This window comes from Parasteatoda tepidariorum, chromosome 8, assembly GCF_982258835.1.
Source record: "Parasteatoda tepidariorum strain Cologne lab strain chromosome 8, Ptep-v5.0, whole genome shotgun sequence".
Taxonomy (NCBI): domain Eukaryota; kingdom Metazoa; phylum Arthropoda; class Arachnida; order Araneae; family Theridiidae; genus Parasteatoda; species Parasteatoda tepidariorum.
In genome coordinates, this window is record NC_141762.1 from 17,009,267 (window position 1) to 17,034,365 (window position 25,099).

Genomic DNA, 25,099 nt, shown 5'->3' on the forward strand with positions numbered 1-25,099 from the left:
ATATCGATTTTTCTCAATTTGATGTTATGCAAGATAATTGATATGATAAGGAAAATATTTTAAATTTCGATGAATATATTATTGAAATTTACGTAAATATAAATTTGATTGTATTTTGTTTACTGTTGTGCTGATTGTTAAAAACGTTTTGTAACTGATGTAAACATATGAGTACATTGTTCTTTAAATCGTGCTATTTCGTTAATTTTTCAGAGTAAAACACGGCAATTCAGTTTAAATTTTGTAAAAAAACAAGCAGGTTCTTGCTCGATTGCGGACAGTGCGCTTGCGCTTTCTTTACCCGTGGGTGAGGTAGTGTAATGAAATAGAAAGATTTCATATGTTGTTTTTAAATTGAAAAGTTATAGTAATAACGATGTCTTCATCTGAAATAAATTTGAGAGTAACTGGTCAAAGTAGTCAGGGTGGACGAAAGTATATGGAAGATGCCTTTGTTGTCGCATATCAACATACAGAAGATAAAAATGATTTGGAATATGCATTTTTTGGAATTTTTGATGGCCATGGTGGTAAGGAGGCTGCTCAATATGCAAAAAATAATTTGTTGGATAATATCGTGACCCTTAAACACTTTTGGGAAGAGGATGATGAAATGATATTGAGTGCTATTAGAGACGGTTTTTTAGCTACTCACATGGCTATGTGGAAAGAAGTTGGTGAGTAAAAACTCGATTATGAAAAAAAGTTTTTTTTTTTATGTTCTCATATTGTGATAAATATCGATCGTCATCTTGTGTTTTTCTTCAAGTTTCTTATGTCAGAATGCCATTCTTGCAACGAAATTATGAAATGTCCTTTGATGAATTGCTATAAATAATTGATGTTAATTTTATTATAGAATCTATAATTTATATATGTTCGTAATAATTTTTTTTAAAATTTATATATATTTTAAAAATTTAAAATTATGAATATTGTCTGTAAATAGTACCTATGTTAACTGATTCTTTTTATAGTTGAAATATATATTTACTGAGGCCTGAATAAATGATATTAAATTATTTTAACACTTTAGTGTTGATTATTTTGGACTCTTTATAAGAGATATATTTAAAAAAGTTTCTGTCTGTTTCTACTTGACTAGTCTTTTAAATTATTATTTTTTAAATAGTGCTTTTGTTACTTTGGTAATGCTAAAGGTATGTTTTTGTTTTGAAACTGGTTTCCACTTAAATAGTCTATACCAAGTGTCAACAACCCTCAGAAACATTTGTAAAATAACAAATCTTTCATCAGTGTTCCTGACTATTTGAAATATTGGAGGATATTTTTCAGAGAGTAAGGAATTATAAGTAAATATTAGGAAAAAAAAACTTTGGTTAATTTAAAGTTACTCACAAGAGAAGTATACAAGTTTTTTAATAGAAGGGTACTTTTTATAGGGTGCAAATTAGCCACCTTATCTGCCCCTAGTGTAAAATATGTTTAAAGTTTCAGTTAATTTACTTTTAAACAAGCTAAAACTTTCAAACAGATAATTTAAAGTAAATGCTGATTATTTATTAGTATTTAAGTATAAACTAATTATTTAAAGTAAATTATAAGTAAATGTTATGGTTAAAAACTTAGGTTCATTTAATATTAAAAAGGAAATTAAATATGTATTATATATTTATTTTTACAAATTTAAATATGTTACCGAAATTAATTTAAATTTGAATCATCCTCATCATCAAAGTTGGCCAGACAGCCCATAGTGGGCTCTGAAGACTTCTCCATAATGACTTCCGATTTATCTTTGATCTCCAATTCTTTTAATTAATTACAAGAAAATCAGACTCCATCAAATCAGCCTTTCTCAACCGCGACCTTCACCTTTCTTGTTCCAGTGGGTCGTATTTGAATAAAACATATTTAATAGTTATCAACCTTTCTAGAAAAGAAAATTACAGATAAAATTCAACCGTCCTAGTTGGGATTTGATCTTGGGACTTCTCTGGCATAAAACAGACAGTCTGTTACACCATAAGTTGTGAAGATTTTGTTAATTTAGAAGTAATTAAACTGAAACTTCAATTAGGTATGGTAAGCATTAATTACCCTAAGGGCAGATTAGATGGTTAATATGTACCCTCTCCAATTTTCAAACATGCTCTGTAATTTAAGCTTAACTTTGTTTTGATAGGAATTTTAGATTTTAGTATTGCTCACTTCCTTTGTCAGTATAACATTGTTAATTATTAATATTTCAAAGTGGCAGTTTTGAGAAAAAGCAAAACTGAGTTATCTGAGTCGAGAATTTTTTTGTTATATTGACTATGAAAAATTATTAACAGTTATCTACTATATTTACATAGAAAAATAAATACCTAGTGTGTTTTAGTCAAAATTCTCACTGCCATTGCAGTAAATTGCAATAAAGGGCTTTTTTTTTGTTGACAAAATGAATGACTACCTTTTCCAAACTGTGTGAACTGTAAAAGAAATTAGTTTAGCTTATTACCTAAAATTAATTTGATTTTAAGACTTTTTCTTTTTTTTTGGTGAGAAATTCGAAGAGATATAAGTAATTGTCTATAAACTTGAAGCTAATTTATGTAAATTTAGAGTTTATAACAGAATATAAAAGTGAGAAAAAATTATCAAATGAATGAACACAGAAAACAATGTTGCACATAAGAGAAAATAGCTCTTCCGGGTTGGCCTCTTTTCTTCACCTCACACTAAGCTTTACTGTTACCCACATTTATGTAAACAATGCCATTCATTGGTACATATAGGCATGTGCAGTGAAACCTCAGTTAAGTGGACATTCTTGGGAACCAAAAAATCGTTCGTTTGTGAAAGTTGTCTGTTTACGGGAAGGGTACTATAATAACCACCATAAATTGTTTTTAGAATATTTTCGAAGATATAGAAATAATTAAATATTCTACAATAACTATCAGTAAGGATATTTATTTAAACTTTAAAAACTATTTTTTTGATAAAAAGAATAAATATAAAAAAAATTTGATATAAATACACAATTCTGGATGTAGCTACTGATAAATGAATATAATTTTCCTATTAGCACAGATATTCAAGTTGAGACATATGATACCAAATAGGATCTTTTCATCCTCAGTCGGTTTCAATTAGTAGGTTTACATCTCCTAACGCCTGCCCATCACTTGATAGGAAACATGGTTAATATCTCCTTGAAAGTAAACCTCTTACGATTCATAGAAAAAAAAGCAATGCATACCTGTAAGCCATGAGGACCTATGGAGTTGATTATTCACAATTGATCATGATCATCTAACAAGTGTCTGAATAAATGTTTCATTTATATAAACACCTCATTCTGTTCTCTTTTTTTTTTTTTTAACCCCAGCTGTGTTAAATAAAGTCTTCATAATGATAAGAAAATGAAAGCTATTTTCAGTGGGGAAGAAGCATTGAGAGCATTTAAGATGTCATTTCAACTTGAGAAGTTTCAGAACCTATATCATCCAGATGAAAAGATCAAAAGATGCTGCTGTTCGAATTTGATGAGGTGATGATTTGACCAGGTGACAGGAGAAAGATTGATTCTTTAGTACTGAAATAGCTTAACAACATTTTTAGCTATGGATAAGGCAAAAAATTTACATGTTTTAAAAATGGACGAAAAACTGTATATTTTTTTCTTGCAATTTAAAGTAGAAATAGATTTTATTTTTCACATTTAGAAAAAGTGGTGTCCGGTTTGAAGAGATAGAAAATAACGTTTCAGGAGGAAAATGACTGTCCACGTCCGGTTACGGGAACGTCCGCTTTGAAGAGAATGTACATAATGGTTTATTCATAGACAGGGTTCGTTGATTTAAATCAGCTTGATTTAAATCACGATTAAATCATGATTAAAATCAAATGATTTTTTTAAAAAAATCATTGATTTAAATCAACTGATTTTTATATATATATTATATTGATTTTAAAAGTTAAAAAACAGTGCTTTAAATTATTGATACTTTTATTATTTTCTTTTCTTAGTTTTAAAATTTATTTTAATTAAATTGCTGCATTAATTAATTTTAGTTAACGAAATTACTTTCTTTCTTGGAGTGTGTTAAACACATTTAAAATTACATGTTTGAAAATCTTTTGAAAGTACAGATTAAAGCAAATATTTAATGCTGTCTTAATATAGACTTGCATAGCTGTAGAAAGTAAATAAACATGCTTTTTTTTCAAAAAGCAAATGTTAATTAAAATTCTACCTTTTGATTAAAAAAGCATGAAATTCAAATCTACATTATAGTTTATTGATGGAAATTTCTATATTTCTAAAGCTTGAGGTTATATTAAAAAGAAATTACCTTAATATGCCAAAAATAGAAAGAAAAAAAAAAGCTGAGTTCAGATATTTTTTTCCTGATATAGTGTCATTCTTCCCTATCAAAGTCTATTTGAAGCAGTAGGGTTATTAACTGGTTTTTATTTTTCTTCTCATAATATGTTTACGGTATCTTTGAAATTATCAGCTTTTCTTTTGTGAAAAAAAATTCCAATGAGTACATAGATTTTTTTAAAAATGTTTTTTAGCTTAACTTATGTATTTTGATAAAGGATTAAAGATGAATATTTTAACATAAAAATATATAGATTGAATATTTATTTTTTGATGAATAACAACATTTATAAACAGAATCTGCTGCATTTATTTTGCCATTTTATAAATCATGAGAAAAAAAAGAGATCACAATTTTAAATTAAAATTATGCTATGCTAATTGAAACTTTGTGTTATTAGTTAAAGTAGCATTCTTTAAATTATCTATTTTATCTTGTTTTTTAATTTCAATCATGCCTTTGTATCAAAATGGTCGCTATGCATTATAATTAAAAATTATTTTAGTAAGTTAGAGCTTCGAAAATATTGTTATAATATAGTTTTAATATTAATTTAATTTTGATTAAACATTTATAAAGTTTTTTTGATCATAAATTAAAGCTCTTATAGTGTATTTAAATAAAAATCAAAAAAATCTGATTTAAATCAAAAAAATCCGATTTAAATCAAAATAATCCGATTTTTTTGATTTTTTTTAAAAAAATCAAAAAAATCACGAACCCTGTTCATAGAAGATTCCTGGGGAATTAAATATATGTCCGTATTGAGAGGTATCAATTTTGCAGAAGTGTCCATAACAGGAGGTTTCGCTGTATTTCTATATATCTTTCGTATATGTTGAAGTTATCAGTAAGTGACTGCAAAATTATTGGTCAGAAGTATGAATCTCAAGGCTATATAAAAGGTTGATATTTGTAAAGTAAACTATAATTTTTCATTTCAGATAAGTGGCCAAAAACTGCTTCGGGTCTTCCAAGCACAGCTGGTACTACAGCAAGTGTTGCATTTATTCGTAAAGGAAAACTGTATACTGGCCATGTTGGAGATTCAAGGATAGTTATTGGATTAAAAGAACGAGGTAATTTACATTGGGATCCTTTTATGTTAATTAGGTATCATAGTGTTTTTGTTCACTGTTTCGAAATTTTTTATTTCTTAATGCTTATGAAAATTAAAGTCCACTGTTCAAAGTTTGCTTTAAGTTATTATGCTGAGTTTGTATATTTCAAATACTTTTGAATTTCAGTAATATTTTGTCTGGTCTGATGCAGAGTTGGGCAAATTATTACCTTTGTGTAATAATTTGCACAATTCTGCTTTTGTTACTTTTCAAAGAAAGTGATAGCAATTCTCTGAAACTTTCTGAAGGTTTTGTTTACAGTCTAAGAACAGTACCTCTGATTCTAGAAAATGTATTTGAAATATTGGACATTAAAAAAGAAAAAAAAGAATGAACAAGTGGAAGTGTTTGAAAAATGATCGTCAAGAAAACTTGGAATTATAATTGATTCAAGCATGTTAAAAGTTGTTTTTTAAAAAAAATCCTGCTTTTTAAGTTTTCTAACACATAAAAACTTTTTTTTATTGACACAACTCATACTAACTTTTTCTGAATTTGTTTTCTTTCTTTTTTAAAAAAAGAAAGACTTGTTTATTAGTAGTTCCTAGCTTTTCTGACTATCTTTTTCCATTCTGTATTATCCTTTTGTCTGTGAGAAGGGATTATAATAGTTAATGTGATAAAAATAATGATAATCTATTTATCTGTATATTTCTATATAAAATTCAATACATAATCTTTTTCTTCAATTTGCCATTTACAGATATGGATGCTTGGCAAGCAGAGAGTCTCACAATTGATCATAAGCCAGAATCACCTCAAGAGAAGCAGAGAATTATTGAATCTGGTGGATTGGTTATGAACAAATCTGGCGTTGAAAGAGTTGTTTGGAAAAGACCACGCCCAGGCCACGAAGGACCTATTTTACGTAGCACAGATTTTGAAAAGATACCATTCCTTGCTGTTGCACGATCCTTAGGTATGGGTTACTTGCTTAATATAGATTTTAGTTACTAAATTTAAGAGTTAAATTGGGTAGAAATGCATTGAACATAAATCACTTCATTTAAAAAAAATTTTTTAAAGGCAGAAATTAATCTCCCTTTTATGAGTTTCTTAAGCAAAAATCTTATTTTTACTTTTAAATAACATAGATCTAGATTTTGTATTCAAGTAACATGAATTTTACCCTATTCAAAACTTAGTATATTTTAGGCAATTACATTGATTTAACTTTAATTAAAATATGAACTTTTTAATGTAAAATCAATGAACCAGAGGTGTGATGCCTTATGATGAAACTCTTAATCTTTTGTTTCTGGGTGATTATCTTTCAATCCAATAACAAAACGAAATACTTAATTCTAATTGTAGTCCTGTTCTCCATATGACTTACTAGATGGCAGCATTTATTTATCATTTCATATGATTCAGTTGATCAACGGCTGCAAAATGGCAGTCTTTGAAAGGATTGTTAATGGCTGCGAAGGATTTGTTAAAGAAGAAAGATTTTTCTATCGACAGTCATCAGTCAAATTTTCCACCTGTCTTTCGACGCTAAGTGACATTGATAGAATATTATTGCTTTTATTGTGATTATTAAGTACACTTACATCATTATAATTTTTTTTGATTTTTGTTTCTCATCCTCGGTTTTCACCTTAAAGAAAAACTTAATTGAAAGTATACAGTGAAAGTATACATTTGTAAATTTACCACCTTAAATAGCTTTGATTTTTAAAAATCGCTGGAACTTGTCTATTTTTTTTTTAAAGTAAGACATTTGAAAACTCACTCTAATCAGAGACGGAATTTCTCCTCGTAAAGAAAAAGAGAGAGATGTTATTCTTGTTGAGGGGGTCGATATGCGGACTGTATATTACGAATGATTAAGTACAAACGATAACTATTTAACAATTTATTAACGAAACGATGAATGACGCCATTTGAAGACGTCCGACGATATCAAAGACAAAAACAACAAGAAGTCTTCTTTTCGCCAAATGAAAAGATAAACGAAGCCTAAGCCGATAGAGGCGCCAACATACCGCCCGGCTTTGAAATATCAATTTCAAACAAATACATATACAACAATAAATGACAATTTATAATGCAAATGATAAAAAAAAAAAAAAATTCTAAAATTAATGACTAAATAATCAAATAACATAATATTTTTCAAAAGCAAACTAAATGCATACAATCACATTCTTTATGACAACAATGAAAAAATAATAAGCATGTAAACTAATTACTAGTAGGCTCATTGATAGGTAAAACGCATATATTTGATATGCTGCGTTTAAAGAAACCTTGTGCAGTTTTTACAATAACAACTCGAATTTTTCCATCATTTCCTGGGATAACCTCATGGATACGACCAATAATCCATGAACAAAGGGGTAGATTATCTTCTTTAATTAAAACTAGTGTTCCTGGTTTAACATTGTTTTTTTTCGAATAACCATTTACTTCTTTGCTGTAAATTATTTAGATAATCTCTTGACCATTTTTTCCAAATAGTTTGATTGATTTTTTGTATCCTTTGCCACCGAGAGAGTCGATTATCAGGAATGTCTACAACAGGAAATTCCGGAATACTGTTTATGGGTCGCCCAATTAAAAAATGACTGGGAGTTAGGGTCTCAAAATCATTGGGGTCCGAAGAAAGGGGAAAAAGTGGTCTACTGTTTAATACACCTTCAATTTGGTTTATAACCGTTAAAAATTCCTCTAATGTTAATTTAGAGTTTCCAATAGTTCTTTTCAAATGGTGCTTAAAAGATTTAACTCCCGCCTCCCAAATGCCACCAAAATTTGGCGATCTGGGAGGAATAAATTTCCAAACAACGAATTCATGGGATAAGTAAGAAGCAAGATTTTCTGAGTTTTTAACAAGATCATGCAATTTTCTCAATTCAGAATGAGCACCAGTATAATTTGTGGCATTATCGGAAAATATAATAGAAGGCAGACCTCTTCTCGCGAAAAACCTTTTAAGGGTGGCAATTAATGCTTCTGCTGTCAAATCACTTACTATTTCCAAATGAATGGCACGGGTAATAAAACATACAAAAATTACAACATAGATTTTGTTTAAGATTCCCTTCCGCTGATTTTTATATTTAATAAGAAAGGGACCGCATAAATCGGTTCCAGTTTTTGAAAAGGGAGGGCTTATGGTAACTCTTTCTTTCGGTAAAGAAGCCATAATTTGCTGTTCTATCTTAGGTTTAGCTTTGAAACATGTTATGCAATCGTGAACGATTTTCCGAGCAGTGTTCCTACCATTTAAGGGCCAAAACTCTTGTCTAACACAATGAAGCAAAGTTTGCGCACCAACATGCAAATTTTTTAAATGAAAATACTGGAAAATTAAAGTAGTTATTTTATGATCTCAATGGGTGCTTTTGATCATAAGATAAATTCGAATTGTTGATTCTGCCCCCTACTCTAACCAAACCATTAGAATCAAGAAAAGGATTTAAATTACTTACGTGGCTGTCCTTTAATCTTTTTTTATTTTTTAATGCATGTATCTCCTTCCTAAATACAATTACCTGTACTAACTTTACTAGAGAAAGCTTTGCATGCTGAAGTTCCTCTCTAGTGATGGGACCAAACATCCTTTCCTGTTTCCGACAATTAGAAATGAACCTATAAATGTAACTCAAAATACGAATTAGTTTTACAAAATTATTACTTAAAGTGAGAAAACTATTAACAAAGTCTGAGTTGGAAGACAAAGTAAGAGTTATATTCGATGATTTTTTAAGTTCAAGCTCATAAAGTTCACTGTTCAAAATTTCAATGGATTGTTGATCTGTTGGTTGAATGTCTAAATTCGATGGTCCAGAAAACCACAAGTCCAGTGACACCAATTCAGAAGGATCGATTCCTCGCGAAATCAAGTCAGCAGGATTCTCCTCCGATGGTATATGTCTCCAGAGAAAATTATTTGAAAGTGTTTGAATTTTGGATACACGATTTCCAACAAATGTTTTTAATTGGTGCGGAGAAGAGTTAATCCAAGCCAATGCGATGGTAGAGTCTGAAAATAAAGTGACCTCTTTGATATCCATTCTTAAAGCAGCTATAACTTTTTGAACTAACTTAGCAAGTAAGAGGCATGCACATAACTCCAAACAAGGTACGGATATTGTTTTTAGAGGTGCAATTCTAGATTTACTGGCTAGGATTTTAAAGGCAGAGTTAGAACTGTCAGGATGAAGATATATCACAGCTCCTTAAGCCAAAGTGGAAGCATCAGCAAATCCAACGAGAGCAATTTTCCTAACTTTAGAGGTTAGAACATATCTGTCGATTCGAATGTTCTCTAAAGCTTTCAGGTTACTGACAAAACGATTCCATTCTAGAGCAATGTGATCCGGCAAAGTGTCATCCCAATTAAGGTTTTGAGTCCAAAGTTTTTGAAGCATTATCTTAGCTCTACTAATGACGGGTCCAAGAAAGCCAATTGGATCATACAACCTAGCAATGACTGACAATACATCTCGTTTGGTATAGGTTGATTGCTGGGACACGCATACTTTGAAAGTGAACTTGTCTTGTCCCGGTTGCCAAATTATGCCTAGTGTTTTAGTAGATTCTTCAGTCTCGAAAGAGAATTCTTCGTTAAAGTTGCTGTCATTGATCAAGTCCCTGGAATTCGAGTTCCATTTGTGCAAGGTCATGCCACAACTATCAAACATTTTTACCAATTGAGTCTTTAACTCTAAAGCCGATTCAAGATCTGTTGATCCAGTAACTACATCGTCCATGTATAAATCAGAAAGAACAACTTCTGAAGCAAGAGGGTAATTCAACTGTTCATCCATTGCTAACTGCTTTAATGTTCTAATGGCCAGAAATGGAGCGTTTTTTGTTCCATACGTAATTGTTTTCATTCTGAATACTGTAGGCACCTCGTCTTCTTGAGTTTTCCACAAAATTCTCAATAAATCTCTTTGAGACGGATCGATTAATATTTGACGAAACATCTTCCTAATATCAGCTGTTAAGGCAATCTTGTGTTTTCGAAATCGAACAATCAAATCAAAAACGTTTTCTCTTACTTCTCCGGTTAACAATATGTCATTTAAGCTTTGTCCTGTCGATGTAGGCGTAGAGGCATTAAATACGACTCTTAGTTTTGTAGAAGTTTTGTCCGGGCGAAAAATGCCATGATGTGGCATATAATATGATAAAGAAGGTGAAACATCATCTACAACCTTTTCCATATGATTTAAATTTTCGTATTCATTTATGAATTCACAATAAAGTTTCTTCATTTCAGGATTGGTGTTCAATCTTCTCACGGTCTGATTCAAGCGTTTCTGAGCTACATAACGAGATTCACCTATAGTTTCCAGCGCTTCCTCACGAATAGGCATTTTGACCATGTAACGACCGCTTTCTGCTCTTTTATGATTCTTTTGAAAGTGACTTTCGCAAAATGCTTCTTCATCACTCAAAATTCGGGAATTATCTATTTCTTCAATTTCCCAAAATTTCTTAATGCTATTTTCAATGTTTTCTGCACGATAAACTAAATTACAATAATGTTTTGGATGTTTGGTTTCATATGAACCACTAGCAATAAAACCAAAAACAGAATCTTGAAATGTTAAGTTTTTTGAAGTGCGATATTTATTTTCTTTAATGATTTCGAAAAAATGTTCAGCACCTAAGATCATATCAATTTTTCCAGCCTTAGTGAAAGAGGGATCAGCTAATATTAAATGATTGGGAATAACAATGTTCTGTAAATTCAAAGTGTTAGATGGAATTAAATCCGTAATTTTATTGACTACTAAAAATTCAGTGAGAAGCGAAAACGATGAATCTTTATTAGAAACAAGAGCATTCAATTTATATTTAACATTTGTTTCATTTCCTCCTAACCCACTTATTGGAATATTTATTCTTTCTTTTTTCAATTCGATTTTGTTTGCGAAATCCGAAGTCATAATATTTACCATACTTCCACTATCCAACAACAAACGTCCTTGAACGAAACAGTTACTCACAGGATTCCAAATCCAAGCTAGAGCCGTTGCGAGAATTATGTTTTTATTTTTACAAGTGTTTGTAGTAGCGAACACATGAGATATTAAATTATCATTTGAAACATTATTTATGTCCTGAGAAGTTGGATTACAGACTGGCGCCTGCGATTCTTGCTCTATTAGAGATTCCGAATTAATCTCCGTTTGGCGAAAATTATTTTCCTTGCGATGCAATAAGGAATTATGCTTAGCTTGACAGAATTTGCATGTAAATTTCGATGGACAGGAATTCAGTTTATGTGATGCATTTAAACAATTAATGCACAGATTATTTTTCTTAACAACATCAAATCTGAGAATTGGTGACATTTTTAAAAAAGAGGGACAGTTGTAAATTAAATGGTCCTTTGAACACAAATGGCATTTATTGCAATTCGATTTCACAACAAAGTTGCGTGCTCTGTTTTGATGTTGAATATTCTTAGCTTTATTCACAAAAAATTGGTTTCCCTGAAGATTTTCTAATGTTTGACATCTTTTTTGAATAAATTCCATAAATGTATTGAATTTTGGAAGTTCAGTAGAAGTTAAACTCATTTCATACTGTTTGCGACTTTCCTTATCCAATTTTTGAACAGTTATGTTAATTATTAATTGTTCAACAAGATCATTACTTTCCAATTTCATTAATTTTAAACCTCTTAAACTTTTATTTAAAGTATCAATTAAATGTCTCAATTCTTTATAAGATTCAACAGAAATTTTTTCAAAATTCAAAATGTTCGAGATATAATTGTTTACAATTAAACGAGTATTTTCAAATCTTTCTTTTAGGATTTTCATCAAGGATTCAAAAGTATCTTCTGGCGTTTCAATATATTTAGCGTCACCTTTTAAAGCTGAACGCAAGTAAAACAATTTCTGCATGCTATTTAAAGACTGATTTTCAGTTATCAAACTATCAAATTGAAGCTTAAAGTTATTCCAATTTTCGATTTTTCCATCAAAACAAGGCAAGCAAATATCAGGCAATTTAACATTTATTTTACTAGTACTTAATTGTTCATTGTTATGCAAATGAGAAATATTAGAACTTCTTGAATGAAAAAGTCTTTGTAAGCTTACCTTGCAGGATTCTATTTGTTCCTCCATTTCATCAAAATGGGATTGATAAGCTTCTAATTCTTCATCCTTCAAAATTGAATAATAATCCAGTTTTAAAACTTCAATTTCTTGAAGAATTAATCCTATGCTATCGATACGAGATTGCAGTTCGAGACAATCAGCCTCATTTCCATTTGTAGAAATAAAGCTTTCCAACCTAGTTATTTTGCTTTTAGAGCTACCACGACGACGATTCAATTGTTTTAAGCTCTTTTCATATTGTTCCTCAGTATCAGTCATTTTTGCAAATCAAAATGTATCAAAACGAAATCAAAACGAAGTTATGACGAAACGAAAACGAAAGTTGATCAAAATTGTTATTTTCAAATTATTTCAAGTTTGAACTCCGGGTAGACAGGAACATGTTGAGGGGGTCGATATGCGGACTGTATATTACGAATGATTAAGTACAAACGATAACTATTTAACAATTTATTAACGAAACGATGAATGACGCCATTTGAAGACGTCCGACGATATCAAAAACAACAAGAGCTCTTCTTTTCGCCAAATGAAAAGATAAACGAAGCCAAAGCCGATAGAGGCGCCAACAATTCTGCAAGATTAAATATTTTCTGCTTGGTGTTTTGTGAGGATCAAAAGATTTGCAGGTGCTCCACTAGAGGGCACCACTTTGCTTTCATATCAGCTAATCAGTTCTCTGATTCTTCTGTCAACTAACAAAGCTGTTGTTAAACGGCAATATCACTCACGGTTTGTGACCGTCAAAACTCACTTGTTCTGTTCATTAGGTGGAACGTATTTCAGTGAGCTGTCATCACATGTACTGTCAATAAATTCGCCATAACACTAGCAGAGCTTTACTGTCTAAAATTTTCATTTAAAAAAAAGGAAACTGGCCCACCAGTTAAATTTTATGTTTAGTTTTTCAAATATATAAGAAACAATTTTAATTTTTTCAAGCTGACTAGCAGTCATATGATTATTGCTTAATCTGATACATCAGATTGCTTCATTGTTGTGTCTTTAAATTCATGCATTTTATTTAAGTCTAAATAATTATCTTAAAAAAATTTCTTCATATGTAAAATGTTTAGGTGATTTATGGAGCTACGATCATTTACAACAAGAGTTTGCTGTTAGTCCTGAACCTGATCTTGGAGTAATGAATCTTGATCTCAAAAAGGATAAATGTTTAATTCTTGCATCTGATGGATTGTGGAACATTATGTCTCCCCAAGCTGCTGTTCATTTAGTGCAAGATGTGGAAAATGAAAATAGGAAGCTGATAACAAAATTTGGAATCTCAGAAAATATAGTGAGTTTTACATTTGTAGCAGCTTTTACTCAAAGTGTATCTTTTGAGCATTAATTGAATTTGCATTTGAACAAATTTTTATAGTAATTTTTGCTCACACAAGTTTACGTAAAATATTTATTAAATAATCAGGTAATTTTTTTCTTTCTTTCCAGAAATAAAAATAGATAAAAGGACATCTTTTGGTGTTATAAACATACAGTTGGTCATGCATAGTAATTATATCGAAATAATTTAACACTACTCTTTATTTAAAATTAAGCTTATTAAAACTCAGTTTATTTCAATTCAAAAGTTTTTGTATTTGTTTGATTTGGTTTATGTAGTTGCAAATATTATAAAATTTGTTTTATTGTCAAATTTTGTAACATAGATTGGCTCATATAAAATAGCATATTTAAAGCCTGCCTCTTGAATAATTTAGATTACATTTTGATGTATACCTATCACATATTAGATCAAAAGTAGTTAAGGGTGTTTCTTTTTCCTCTCTTGATGTACAGGCTTTGACCACTGTTAAATCATTGTGAAAAAACTAAGAGAATGCGAAAACAAAGCCTTTTAAATTAAAAGTCTAACATCTAAATGGATAATAAAATTTCTTAGATTGATTTTAAATGAAATTTAAATAACAGGGATTTAATTAGGAAAAATTTGAGCCGATTAACTGGTCTTTTAGAAATTATTTATCCATAAAAAAAGATCTTTCTCAAATTAATTTATAGTAAAGGTAGGCTTTTCTCAATACTATATTTATTTTAAAATTTGACAATTCGTAAAATTCTTTTTTAAAAACAAAGTGAATGGTGTCTTCTACAATTTTTCAATGAGAATTTTTTTTCGCATATCCATAAACATATGAATATTTTTTTCTTCACAATGTTAAAAAACAGGTTTTTTCACAAAATGTTTGCATTGACCATTACATAACATAAGATTTTTGACATTCTCTTTAGTGATTACCAGCCACAATGTGTTTTTGTTAGTTATTCAAATCTTTTTATGACGTATGTTATTAGTGACTTTAAAAAAGTTATTCTGCTTCAACTTTTTCAAACATATGCTTTAATTCAGATAAATTTTTTCAGCATTTGACTCTGTGCAATCCGTCTAAAGTACTGGTCGATTGTGCTCTGGAAAGATGGAACCAACTTCAAACCAGGGCTGACAATGTTAGTGTGGTTACAGTGATGCTGGATCAAACAAAATCCTCAGAAGATGAAGTACTTAAGGAGCAGCTTATACTTAAAATGAATTATCCTGGTAGTTTGCAGGTTTGGGATGTCGGTCTCCGTTCCAAAGGGTCAGTTTCCGAGTCTTGTGACAGTGCGGAATCTACGGCTAGTGCTGCCACAGCAGAGGAAAGTGCAGACAATAATTTAGAAGGTAACCTTTTAAATTTCATGGACATCGGCTTTTATAGCTTCATTATATATGCATCTTTTAAAGACTTTAATTTATGCAGACCTTATAGTCTAATATAGACCATAATCTAACCATGTTTAAGACACATTCAAGTTTTATCAAATATTAAAACAAAAAAAATTGAACTGAAAAATAGAATAAAAAACAGAAGAAAAAATAATAAAATAATTTAAAAAGTTTATTTGTTTAGAATACATGCTAAGATTTAAAAACTCATTCACTATGTTGCAGACTTACAGTTTCTGATGCTAAATGAATAAAAAGCATTCCTGCAATAGCGTAGGGTAAGGATGCTTAAGAGCAATTTCAAGACCAACATCACGATTGTGGCAATTTGATCAGCCTTAGGCGCAAGCTACCTTTTCTTCTCAAGCAAACTGATACCCATTGATCTGAAGCAGGTTGGACTTAAAGCTACTAGTGGGAATCATATCTTCATAATCACTACCACTGAGCTCATGTTAAATAAATAAAAAAATATGGCCGTTACACTAAATACTGAAATATTTTTTTAAACAAGAAAAACCAACAGTGTAGCTTTAAATTTAACATATTTACAATAAAATATCATGTAGAACTATCTACAGCTGGTAATACAAGTTACTGTTTAACAGGGTTGGCAGGTTTTTGACATGTGACAGTTTTTGACGGTTTAAACCATGGTTTAAACCGTCACGTCAAAAACCTCACTGTCAAAAATGTCGAAAATGTCAAAAACCTATATTCATCTGTGAAATTTAATTAATACATAAAATTTATATATTTTTTATAAAGGATAGTGTTTCTAAATATGTTCTAGAAAAAATAAATTTAAAATTTTGAAGAAACACTTATATTTTGAATAGTAATCAAAATCTTGTACTTTTGAAAGCTCACATCTTTTGTAATATTATGTATTCATTTTCATGTGTTATTGAAAATCTGCAGTGATATTATTAAGAAATTTATTTATAACCAAATTTGGTGTATAGTATAGATTATACTAAAAATAAGACATTTTTAAAGATAAACATTAGCAGTTTTGTACATTAGACATCTTTTAAAGAAAAATCTTTTTAATATTCTTTTAAATCTTCTTAATAATCTTTTTAACATAAGACAATACAAATTTAAGTGCTTTCTGTTATATACACAGAGTAGTTAGTGTCGATTTACAGTATATTCAGCCTATTCATTTACTATGCTGAAAATTTAGTTTATCCAAATACTTGTGAATTTCATTTTGCTGAATACTATATAGTTTTGTTGAATATATCTAAATATTCAGCTGTTGAATAATTACTTCTTGCTTTCAAGATATGCATTATTTGTATTCTTAATACAAGTGGGGGGGAAAATCAAGAGGTAAAAATTGTTTTAAAATGGTAATTGTAATAATTATAAATAAATATAATAAACAATATGAATTATATTTATCATTATTCCCAAATATAACTACTTTTAAATTCAAATTAACATACTGGATAATAAAGATATTACAACATTAAAATTTTTTTTCATACACTTGTATCAAGTTTGTATTTATACAACATAACTTGTAAGTTCCTTATAAATATTAGTTATATGTTCCTTATATGTCAAAAATGCATAGTAATAAACTTTTAATTTTCTTAAGTATCAAAAAAAAATTTTTTTTTTGTTTTTCAAAATATAAATATTTAAAAAAATTTTGTGCAAAATTTTTCTGCACATGCATTTGAATATAAATTTCTGAGATTTTAAATCTGTTATTTTACCTTAATTTTAATTAAAAAATATTTTAAAACCTGCTGATTACCTATAGTATAATTAAATTTCAAAATAATGCATAGCAACTGTTGGTAGTTTTGAAGTTTATATATTTTCTTGGCAAACTTCAGGTTTTGACATTTTTGACGGGTTTTTGACGGTTTAAACCAGTATTATACCCTTGTCATGTCAAAAACCACTTTTTGACGTCAAAAACCCAACCCTGCTGTTTAATAAGCCAATTGCTTTTTTTTTTTTGAATGATTCTTAGGAAACGGGGGTTTCTAATTGGATTAATGTGCAATCAGAAATAATTTTTCTCCACATGTGAAAAAAAGTACCGGGAAAAGATTCATATTCATTTTAAATCAATTTAATTTGTTAATGGGTAACTACTAACTCATTATTTTTGATATATCTCATACACACAATTAGGCAATTTTTTTGTGCTTTGACTCCATACTAAATATACTTATCTTTCCTGAATCAAATGCAATGAGTTTCTAGGTGTTACGATCTTCCCTTCCCTCCCTCGTTGAACAGCCGACCCAATTTTTGGGTTTACGACTACTAATGTTCAACGCCGCATCTTTGTAATTTTAAACCAATCCAGAAGACAAGGAAATGCCTGGATCAATATCCCCAGAGGTATTGATTTGTTATGGGAACATGGAGGACTTTGCGACTCGACAGATTTAATGTGCACCAGTCACCATTTACAGACGTGCCAACTCTCCCGCATTTTGCGGGAGTCTCCCGAATTTTGAGTTATTCTCCCGCCCTCCGGAATTGATTTGAAAAACTCCCGAATTTTACTGCGATCGACGGCCAAACTCAAAATTACCTAATTTTCCCGCGAGTGCGAAGGTAAGTTTTTCTTTCAGCTTGAATTCCATCCCCTCTTATCAAACTACCATCTGCCTGAAGCGTAGCTGAACATGCTTTATTTTCCCCCCTCTTCAACGTTACCTCTAAAAACACTCCTATTTCACCCGCCCCCTTACACTGGGGGCGGGTGAAATCTTCCTCTTCTTTCGTGTGGAGTTGAATGCAATGACGTCACATGTCGTTATCGTGTGACGTCCGTTCAGGAGTTGGGAAACTCGTACTCTCGATAGTTGGAATTGATATTGTATCTTGCTGTTTTTATAGTTTTTAATGCGTATTTTTCCACGGTTGGCAACAAGCTCGTAAACTAGCAACGTGATATCAATTATTCGTTTAGTCTTCGTATATTTAAAAAAAAAAAAAAAATTCAAGGATGTCTTAAGTCGAAACGGAAGTATGGATCAATTTCAACAAATCATGTACCAATGACTTTAGCAAGACTTAATTGCGGAGAGCTAAGTCTGCAACTCTTTTTTTCATGCATACAGTAGAGAACCATTTATCTGGTATCCAGATAATCCGGAAAAAAAATTTGCTCGGTTCTCCCGCTATTTTGAACTAAAACGATATGAAAAAAAAAAGCGGAAACTGGACTAATCCTTGAAGTTGAGTAGAGGAAAATGTGAGGAAGGGAAGAATTTTTTTCCCCGTTTACCCAGAGAAACGTCATTTCTTCCGCGACCTTGAAGATTTTAGATCTTTATTCTCTTTTAGGTCGTTAAACTCAAAGGAGTGGCATGATGATTTCGTTTGCTAGTTTGATTTACGAGGGGGTGGGGAAAATGCATTGCACATGCATATCAGTGAACAGAAGATGAAAGAGAAAAATATATTTATCTATTTGACATCGATTAATAAAAATAAAATGTTTATATGGTATCATTCGCAAGTTTTTCTTGATGTGGAATCACACCTGCTTTAATTAAAAATCGCGTTTTTATAAAAAAAAAAAGGAGAATTGTTTATTAATTTAAGCATACAATTATTTTATGAAGCAGATTGCAGTTTCGTTTTTCTGATTCCACTACGTTTTTTTTTTCTTTTTCATGATAAATTTTGCACTCAATAAAATTATTTGTATTACCAAATTTTTTCATTAGTTTTTTTTTTTAAAGTCCGTTGATCTTGCCTTGTTCTAGGTTTTAATATTTATGCTAGTGCCGTTTTTTAACTATCGTTTCGGTTCGATAATTTTCAAGTGTTGTTTTTATTTAGATTAATAGGTTTTCCTTTTATTTTCGCCCCCCCCCATGAAATATATTGCGTTATTTAATCATTGGTTTTGTTCATTAGTTGATTTAGGAATCGTAATTATTTTTTAAACTTGTTTTTCTTGTCTAAACTTGCAAATTTTTTTATTCTTTTAAATTTTATTTTTCTACAATTTTTTTCCTTTTTAGATTTAGGAGTGCTTTTCTTTTTTCTCTTACTTTAAAATGTGTTTACATTTTTTCCTTGTAATTTGGGTTTGATAAAACATCGATTAACGACACTTTTTTGTCGATCCAGGAAACCGGGAAATTAAGACATCCGGGATAGCGATGGTCCCGAGCATCCCGGATAATTGGTTCTTTATTGTACAGACATTAGTATTGAATTGGTTTTTTAAAATAAAATACTTATTCAATTTGTTTATTTTTTAAAAGTTTTTGTGTATTTTTATTACAGTGTCGGGTTTTTGAATAATGTTTTATTAAGGAAATGGTATTTATTTAAAGAGTATCTACCTAATATAGTTTTGTGTTGCTAAATCTGTGTTTAATTATTTTATTTCCATTTAATATTTTTAAACAATTATTGCTCTATTAGTGGGTAAAATTTCTTGCATTCTTATATTTAATAAATTTTTTACTTAAAATTCCTTAGAAGTGCCAAATGTTGCATACCATGCACCTTTTTTTACCCCTCCTGAAATCTCCTGAATTCTTGTTAGGGAAACTCCTGAATGTTAATTTTGCTAGGTTGGCACGTCTGCATTTACTACCAGGGATGTCTTCGGCCGGCGGGGATCGAACCTACGAACTCTTGGACATGAGTCCAGTGCCCTACCAACCAGGCTATCGTGGCCTGATCCTATTTTTAGATATTTTTGTTCATTTTTAGAAGAGTTAAGATCACGTTTTTGAGAATTGTGTTTTTAATTCAAATTAATTTGCATGTTCTTTCAGCCTATTTTTAATTCAAAAGAAGCTTTTCCACCAACTTAATGTTAAAATGCTTGTTAATTATTGTTCCTTAGGTGTCTCATCTTTGCCTCAAATTTTAATAGATTCAGACAATGATCAATCATCTCTACCTGATCTTCTAGACGAAACACCGAGCTGTCATAGCAATAGTGAAAGACTAACCAATAGTCCATTGCAGTCTTGTTCTAATTTTCTTCCAGAATACTTCGCAAAATCATCGAGAAAACTGGATGCTGATGGGATAGAAAATAGTCCATGTGCCATTCCTCGTTGGAGCAAAAATCCTTCTGGGCGTACCAGTCTTTCTACGCTTGTGACGTGGAGCAAGGTCGTTAGTTGCAGGCGTATGAGTGACCCCTTTCCCTATTCAAATTTAGATGTCGGATGTTCTGTAAAGGAAGATGGGGAGTGTTTTTCGGATGAAGAAAACAACGAAAGCTTGAACAGGGATGTGGAATGTTTAGGTTCTGTTCACTGTGAAGAAATGGGGTTTGATAGAGACACTTGTGAAGAAGATATCCCGTGCACTTGTAGTAAAATGTACAGTAGTTCCAGTGCTGTTTTGAATCGTCATAGTTTGAAAGTAACTTTAAATCAGCTAAGTAGCTTAGTTAAGTCTGCTAGTACTTATTCTATCAAAAGGAAATATTCTAGCACTGAAACTTTGCAATCAAGTGTGAGCACAAGTGAGTTAAGTGATGAAGGCAACAGTTCCCAAAAAAGAAGAGCCTGCACAAGATCTTCTATATTTCATCCTACTGAACAACCCGACATTTTAAGCTAAAATATGTAGGAATAGTTAGTTTGGTTTTAAACAGATATTTAATATATATATAATCATTATTTTCTATAATGTGTGATGTGTATGTCAATATTTGTATGTTATGTCTTGGTGATTTTTGTTGTGGGGAACGTATTTTAAAAATGGTGAAATTTTAGCTAAAATTTGTATATCTTATTTGTGTATGAAAACTATGCCAGAGAAACGTGTCCAAAGGTTAAGCTTAAATAATTTCCAGTTATCTCTTTCTACTTAACCCCTTGATTGCTGCGAGTGTTTATATATACGCTTTGGTAAGCCAATGCATTAACTGCCCCTGGCTTATGTATATGCCTTTCTTAAGTACACATTGCTTTTTGCCATGCGCTGCTGTCAGTAAAACTACTCTCACAGCTTTGGAGTGCAATATAATGACCGTGAGAGTGCTTTTAAAGAATTTCAGACAGGAGGAAAAGGGAGATGGGGAAGTTTCTGGAAAGTAAATCACAGCTGTGCGGTTATTGCTTGTGTTTCTTTTGAGTAGTACATGCTTTTTTACTTGCCCTTCTCTTCCATTTTTGTTTCTGTATGTAATAATGGTTTTTATTTTTTGTGCAAACGTGTCTGAGAGTGAATTAGATAACTATTTTTCTTCATCCAGAAACTTTAGAGTGATATTACTTCAGATGAAGAGGACTCTGATTGTGACTAATAGTTATAATTAAATTTTGTATTTTCTTTTTTTTTCTTTCTTGTAAAAGTAAATAGGTATTAGATTGAAAAGCGTGCCTTTTCTTTTTCTCCAATACACATCAAAACTATGCGTGTCTCTTTGGAAACTGGTGTCAATGGGGGAAGGGGGTGAATCTCAAAGCTTTCTCGGCACACCAGGGGTTAAAGCACAAATAGATGAAAACTATTATTTATATTAACTAAGCATTCAATTTTATAACAAAATAGTAAGTAAGATGAGCATAAACTATTAGACATGTGAGTGTAATTTGATTTGTACCACAGTAAACAGAGTCGTTAATTATTTTCAAAATAGAAAACAAAATAAATCATAAGGCTCTTTTCTATCAAAAGCAACCTTATTCATCCCTTTCTCAAGTCAATAACTTGGAAGGAAATCAAGTTAGTTTTTTAGAAACATTTTAAATAGTTGGAAATAAATAATAAAGTAAAAGTTTATATCAAATGTAAAATTTTTAATGAGGTAAATATAGTTTTATCTCATGTTAGAATTGATGAGATATTTGTTAAAAACTTTGTAAAATGTCCCTCGATAATTGCTATTATATAAAATTGTCTTCATTTAGCTGTTTTTGTATTTTTTTCTTCTTAAGTTCACTTTTCTGACTTATATTGAGAAAATGTATTTATTTTTACTATTTTATGACTTATTGTTTCGTGTCTTGAAATTTTTTTATTTTATTAAATGCATTGAATTTAATACTATCTTCAAGTGATAGACTAGTTATTTATGAATTTTTGTAGATATAGTTTGTTTTTGTATCATTTTCAGTTTTTTATAAATTGTATGGATGTAAATGCGTCGTGCAATTTAGAAATCAGCTTATTCACAATGTGTGTTTTTGTTTGTAGGAAAGAAATTCTTTTCGATCTCCATAGCTCCTATTAGAAAATACTGAATACTTCATGTTCATTTTCCAATATTTATATATCATATTTTTTAATCTCATAGCACATCATTAATTTTTAACATTAAATTTAAATTAGTTGTTGAATAATTAGTTATTCATTCAATTTAGATTTTTTTTATGGATTAACATTTCAACATACGAGAAGTTTATTTTATAATAGATTTTGAAGAGAATCATTCTTAAACAATTTAAGTTTATTCTTTCGCGCATTATTTTCTACTATCGTAATCAGTAATTATATGATAAAGAAATTAGCTAGATAAAAAGTTATTAAAGATAACTCAGTGCTGGACTATTATGTTTTTGGTAAAAATGTTAAAGCCAAATTATTTATATTTACTTTACCAATAAATGGTTTAATTACTTATAGTAAACAAATTCTTTAAGTCTAAGCAAATTTTCTATAAAATAAGTGCATGGCTTGTATTGATTGAATATTACTTATTAGTGAAATCATATATATAATGAACTTTATTTTATCATTGAATAGATATAACAATTATCCTGAATTTGAATTCCAGGTACGTACTTTTTATTTAATTTCGGCAATAAAGTTTAATAAAAGAATAAACTAATCTTTGTTTCGAACGCACTCAACTTCTAGGCACTCAACTTCTAGGCTTAATATATTGCAGAAGGCTGTGTGATACTCCTATCCATTTTGAAGTTAATTCTTCTAAGACTCACAAAAATATCAACAGGTTAATTTATTATGCTCTTCAATTATTAGGGAGGTTATAATTAAACCAGCGTTTTCATAAGGCTGTAAAATAATAACCCTGTCGGAATGACCGGATATTTCATCTGAGTATACACAAGGGCAATATGTTTTACAAAAGAAAAAGGTTAAAAAGTTTACCAATAGAGGGTGCTCTACTTATCGTATGATATAAAAACTATTCCTTTAAAAGAAACAAGAGTTTCAAAATTCTTATTGAAAGACATGACATGTTCACTACACATTGTAGTTCATTCACCAAGAGTTGAAACTTGGCTCCATCTCCTTGGATGCAGAGTTGATTTCAGTGGAGGAGAAGCATCTCCACGCTTGAAAATGAGAACCCTTAATGCAAACAGTGAATTTTTTTTCCAGTTAATTACTTTGCTTTATCATGTGCTATTATACCTTTCGTTACTCTAGCTATTTAAATATATTTTAAAACTACTGTTTTCCCTACAAAATGTCTCAAAAAGGACAAACTATTCCTAGAGAAATATCATCAAAATTATGAAATATTTAATGTTAAAAAAGTGCACATATTCAAAAAAATTATTTTTGTCATACGATTGCCAACTGTCTACCTTGTCCAGGATTGTTCACACCTTTCTCCCAAAAATAGCGAAATAGCCAAGTGCCAACTCCACGTGAATGAACTATACATTTGTGATAAAAAGCAAGAAACCGTTCTTGCAGAATAACTCCTCACGCATAACACATACCTGCCAAGTCTCCTGTTCACCTGCATATTCTCAAATTTTTCCATATTTGTTGGGGAAAAAAATTGGCAATAAAATATCCGCTAATGGCAAAAATACTTTTGTTATTTCTCAACAGATGGTGCTATTGCCAGTACCACAGTATGTTGAGTGTTAATAGTTTAAGTAATTTTAAATAGTTTAAAAAACTCTTCAGATTAAGATTTATAGAAATATTTTTTAATGTACGTGCTTATATTATTTCCAATTCTGAATTTCTTTCTTTGACTTGCATGATGTATCAAAACTTTTTCTGTTGTCCAAAAAACGTTAGTAAAAACACTTTATTTCTCCAATGTTGGCAGGTATGAGAGCCATGACTACGTTTTCAGATGCAGAACTGCATGTTCCCTGCCTCCCCTTTTTTTATCACAAGTATAATGCAGATTGCTCATGTTGCATCTTTAAATTAGTAATCTTGTAAAACAAAAGTTTTTAGAAATTTTTCATGACACAAACATTTATCAGTTAACTTATTTTTTCTTTTACATTGAGATAAATAATAAATCCAATTGCTTTCAAATTAATTGGTGAAATAACATCTGTTTGACCAATGGTATTTTTTTCAAGCCTTTTTTCAATTATCTATATCAAATTAATCCACCCTGTTTTAACGAATTTAAAGTTTAGAATTAAAGTTCACTTTTACCAAACATACTAAGGCACATATCTGTGATATTATGTATATAATCATGGTGTATGTTCAATTTATTGCAACCTTATTTTTTATTCTAGTCATGTATGTCAGTGTAAAATAACCATATTGCATTTTAAACCTTTGCTCTTTATGCCAAGTCACTAACACCAGTCTGTTTTTTTTCTCTAGATAACTCATTAATATTTTCTTGCAACTGTTGAATATTAGACAAAAAAAAAATGTGTAATGTTGCCAGTATTAGAGAAGTGCAAAGGTTACAATTCATTGTGTCTTGTCTGTAATTTTAAATAAATTTATTCAATTTTTGTTTTGATTATTATTTTCCATCACAGTCTATCTTAACGAAATACTGAGCTTTTGACTCTTTCGTGCTCGTGTAGAAGTATTAGGGATTAAAAATTAATTACATGAAGACTGGAAGAATTTTAAATGGCATTGGGGGAAAAAAAATTGAGATTTCTTGGA

At 30.2% G+C, this 25,099-nt stretch overlaps 1 protein-coding gene across 2 annotated transcripts; it reads left to right on the forward strand.

Annotated features, from left to right (window-relative positions):
* Positions 1-24,940, forward strand: LOC107456551 (protein phosphatase 1D). 2 transcript variants are annotated; one of them, XM_087149898.1, is made up of 7 exons: positions 1-677; positions 5,282-5,416; positions 6,162-6,377; positions 13,629-13,849; positions 14,938-15,235; positions 22,991-23,021; positions 24,803-24,940. In XM_087149898.1, the coding sequence occupies exons 1-7, from the start codon at positions 377-379 to the stop codon at positions 24,804-24,806; spliced, it is 1,206 nt and encodes a 401-aa protein (XP_087006024.1). In that variant the 5' UTR covers positions 1-376; the 3' UTR covers positions 24,807-24,940. The 2 variants fall into 2 exon arrangements, with proteins under 2 accessions (XP_087006024.1, XP_015929926.3); XM_016074440.4 differs by lacking the exons at positions 22,991-23,021; positions 24,803-24,940 and adding an exon at positions 20,130-22,155.
* Positions 24,941-25,099: the final 159 nt, after the last annotated feature.

Coding starts and splice junctions, on each gene's coding strand:
- LOC107456551 (XM_016074440.4), top strand. CDS start 377: ATGTCTTCATCTGAAATAAATTTGAGAGTAACTGGTCAAAGTAGTCAG. Junction 5,417..6,161: donor TATTGGATTAAAAGAACGAG/GTAATTTACATT, acceptor TGCCATTTACAG/ATATGGATGCTTGGCAAGCA. Junction 13,850..14,937: donor TTGGAATCTCAGAAAATATA/GTGAGTTTTACA, acceptor AAATTTTTTCAG/CATTTGACTCTGTGCAATCC.